This window comes from Anticarsia gemmatalis, chromosome 29 (genome assembly GCF_050436995.1).
Source record: "Anticarsia gemmatalis isolate Benzon Research Colony breed Stoneville strain chromosome 29, ilAntGemm2 primary, whole genome shotgun sequence".
NCBI lineage: Eukaryota > Metazoa > Arthropoda > Insecta > Lepidoptera > Erebidae > Anticarsia > Anticarsia gemmatalis.
In genome coordinates this window covers 3,215,125-3,218,720 of record NC_134773.1, presented here as the reverse complement: position 1 = coordinate 3,218,720, position 3,596 = coordinate 3,215,125, and the positions used below count along the sequence as shown (strand labels likewise).

At 36.3% G+C, this 3,596-nt stretch overlaps 1 protein-coding gene across 1 annotated transcript; it reads left to right on the top strand.

Moving 5' to 3' along the window:
- Positions 1-1,335: 1,335 nt before the first annotated feature.
- Positions 1,336-3,105, top strand: LOC142985060 (uncharacterized). The gene is made up of 3 exons (XM_076132976.1): positions 1,336-1,462; positions 2,076-2,173; positions 2,890-3,105. The coding sequence occupies exons 1-3, from the start codon at positions 1,357-1,359 to the stop codon at positions 3,076-3,078; spliced, it is 393 nt and encodes a 130-aa protein (XP_075989091.1). The 5' UTR covers positions 1,336-1,356; the 3' UTR covers positions 3,079-3,105.
- The last annotated feature ends 491 nt before the right edge of the window (positions 3,106-3,596 follow it).

Sequence of the window (3,596 nt, the reverse complement as noted above, 5' to 3'; positions counted from 1 at the left end):
TATTGTTTTCTTTTATTTTTAACCTTTACCCTGTGTATTTTTACCGAATGCCACTGACATGGTCCAAGTGACTTTTTCAAGCTTCTGACTACTGGCAACAACTGTCAAATATCTTTGAAAATGACAGCCGAAACCCACAATTTCACGTGCCATCGAAAACATGGAGGAACTTGGTACGTATATGGTCATCCATCTACAGCACAACCTCGGCAAGCGTAGCTTAACCTTAGAGATAAAATAAATAATAAATAAATATCATTGGACAACTCACACATGGTCATTTGATTCCAAACTAAGCAGAGCTTGTACTATGGTAACCAAATAACTGATAAACATACTTATATACTTCTAAATACATACTTATATAGATACATTAACATCCAGGCTCAGAACAAATACTCGTGCTCATCACACAAAGATTTGTCCCGGGTGGGATTCGAACACACCACACGCGGCGCTACGGTTGTTGCGGCGAGGTGACCGCTTAAACCACTGCGCCAAACGTGCAGTGATCGATCCGTACTGCTGTTGTTAGTTAGTGACGAGCTCCTCTGCCTAAGACTGTCCGTAGTTAACCAATAAATGGACTTCGAAATCTATTTTCAATTAAAATTGTCTGCTATAGTAAATTGATTATGGCATTTGTAATGCGCAATACACAATAGGGTAGTTGACTGGGTTGACGAAAATATATTAAATTTTACCTAAAACCACGCCTTGTTCCCATAGGGGTAGGCAGAGACCAAAGAACGCCATTTAGTACGATCCTTACAAACTTCCCTTGCTTCATTCACATCCATACATCTTGTCATACAGGACCGCCGGTTACGAGTACAACGCAGAAGATATTTAACTTGAACTTGTTATAATTACATTCAAAATGCTCATACTTGTATATTTTTTTTAATAATGGTGAATAATTTATGAGTTAAAATATTAAGTACAGACAATATTACTAGGCACTCATTTGATCCAGAAAAAATGGATTTGTGGCGTAACTATGCACATATACATACGCCGGATTTCTTTACTATATGCGTTTTTGACATTTCATAAAGAGTAGCTGATTTGACTGTCAACTACCCTATTATTAAGGAAAGTAAAATTTGTGCTGGTAATATTGTAAGTCCGTATCTCAGTATTAATAAAGTACTGTGGTCAGTATTTAGCAATCTGCTAGATAAAGCATACCTACCTATGCTCGCGCTGAAAATAAATAAACCGCGCGCATTTTGACGTATGATATGACGTTACAAAATAATGAATAGTGTGTCTTCTTCTTATCTTCATATTTATAACCGTATCTAAACGCTTTAAACGAGATTTCGATTGGAGACGGTTTTATCGATATTCAGAATGAGGACATTGCACTGGCTATTGGTATTAGCATTTATTATATTCAATTTTAGTTTCGTTGAAGCACAGGAGAAAGAAGCGAAAGAATGCGCCTACAAAACGTTTGGTCAGTGTCATTTTTTATGTAAATATAGTTTCACATCTTAGTAGAGTACTTTGAATGCATGATTTATCTAGATTGTACTTAATTCTTTTTTTTTACAGACAACTCCCGCACTCACCACGACACAAAGAAATTCTTAGTGCGGGAGTTGTCTTTTTTCTCAAAAGAAAAAGAAAATACTGTTGTAACCTTGCATACAAGGCTTCCTACTATGTTGCATAAATTCACTATCAAACGAAAAGTAAAAATAACAGCCTACAGTTGTAATGTTCGTGAGATGATATTTTTGTCTGAGCGTCTCCGTACTTCGGACTGTACGTTAAAAATCGGTCCAACTAATTGTCTACACCAAAGCGACTTGGTGACAAAGCTGGCTATCATAATTTTATTCGTATCAAATTAATTTTATAGCTAAGAATCTATTTCATGGAATGTAATTATTAGGTAGATTGTTACTTTATAACCTGAATCACAGAATAAGTAATAGTACTACCGTAATTGCCTGAATTACAACCAAGAAGTGGAAGAAGTCAGGAGCTAGACTAATATATTTCTTAAAAAGAATAGAAGTGTGGCTGGTTGTTATATTGATTTTTTCTGATTTTTAATTTGACAGGCTTCCCAGTTAAAAACGTACCTCACGGAAATCCTCTCGATTTACCTAACATCTTCATGTCAGACAGTCAAAGTAGTATTGAAGTAGATGTTTCAAGTGTAAGTGGTATTTACTTAAAATATTACATTTATAGTTTATCTTTTGTGTAGCTAATGTCTCTTGGTTTGTACCCGGTAATCTACGGATATACCCGAAACAATAATCGTGACCCGGGACGGATTTGAATTAATCTTTATTCGGTATATAAAGTATTATCGATATGTATTGAGTCTGGGCGGCATATAGGCTACATTTTGTCTTGATACGCCACCTAGAATACAAGTAAATATAACATAGCACACTTAAGATAAACATTGAATCATATCTGGAGTGGCTGAACCGATTTTTGATGGGGTTATCGCTGGTGGACGAAGGCTTGTGAAACTCCATTCAAGCATTTTAATCCCGAGTTGTTGTCGGGATCAGGAATTACCTAGGCATAATCGTGAATAAAGTCCAAGCGGACGAACTTACGGGCATCAGTTAGTTTTAAGTAAAGAATACTTTATAACTTTAAGAATAATACTATGCATTTTCGTGTTAGAGCTCTGCCTCACTAGGACGCCATGGCGGCGTCGCTGGCTGCGTATCCAAGCAGTTAATATTGAAATGTATGTCACCCAACTCACGTGGCGACGGTGTGGCAACGTGACATTACAATACTAACTGCTTGGATACGTAGCCAGCGACGCCGCCATGGCGTCCTAGTGAGGCAGGGCTCTTAAGTAACACATTATACAAGAAAACATTATTTATCAAACATGGATAATTTTAGATCATGGATCCGTGCAAAAAAATGGTAACTAAGGTCGACCTGGTAGTTTGCGATTATGACAGCAAGCCTATAATAAAAGAACCGACCACTCAGCATCCTTTGATGGTCGAGCGCACGGGTAAATTACAAGGCACAATCAAAATTAAACGAAGAATTTGGTGCCAATCATCACATTGGTGGATACCATAATTTTACTCTCTTCTAGAATATGTTCTAAATTTGCGTTTGTGAGTAAACCCACTATATTCTTTTATTAAAACGTTGATGAAACTTTTATTTTGTATTTAATTCATACTTAGCTGTTACCAATTTCCTTGCAGTAACTGTAGTGTCCTATTTGGTTCCCCACTGGACCTACCCAAATTTAAATACCTACCTAATTGCTAATAACTGGCATTCGTACAACTGACTAAAATTTCTAATTGAATTCCCATTGTGCTTAAAATTTCTAAGGAGGGCTGATGTCGAGCAGGCGGCGGGTTAAAAAAAACAAAAAAAGCCATTTATAAAAAAAATACCTAAACACACAAACACTGAAAAAGGTTAGTTTTCGCCTTTTAAATGAGGATGGCAAACAGTAAAAATCTGAGTATGGATATGTACTACGGACGAGGCAATAAATATCAGCTCGCATTCCAAAGAATGGAATTGCATGTTTGCAACTATTCACGTATTCTGGTAATATATCATAATTTTTTTATAATTAA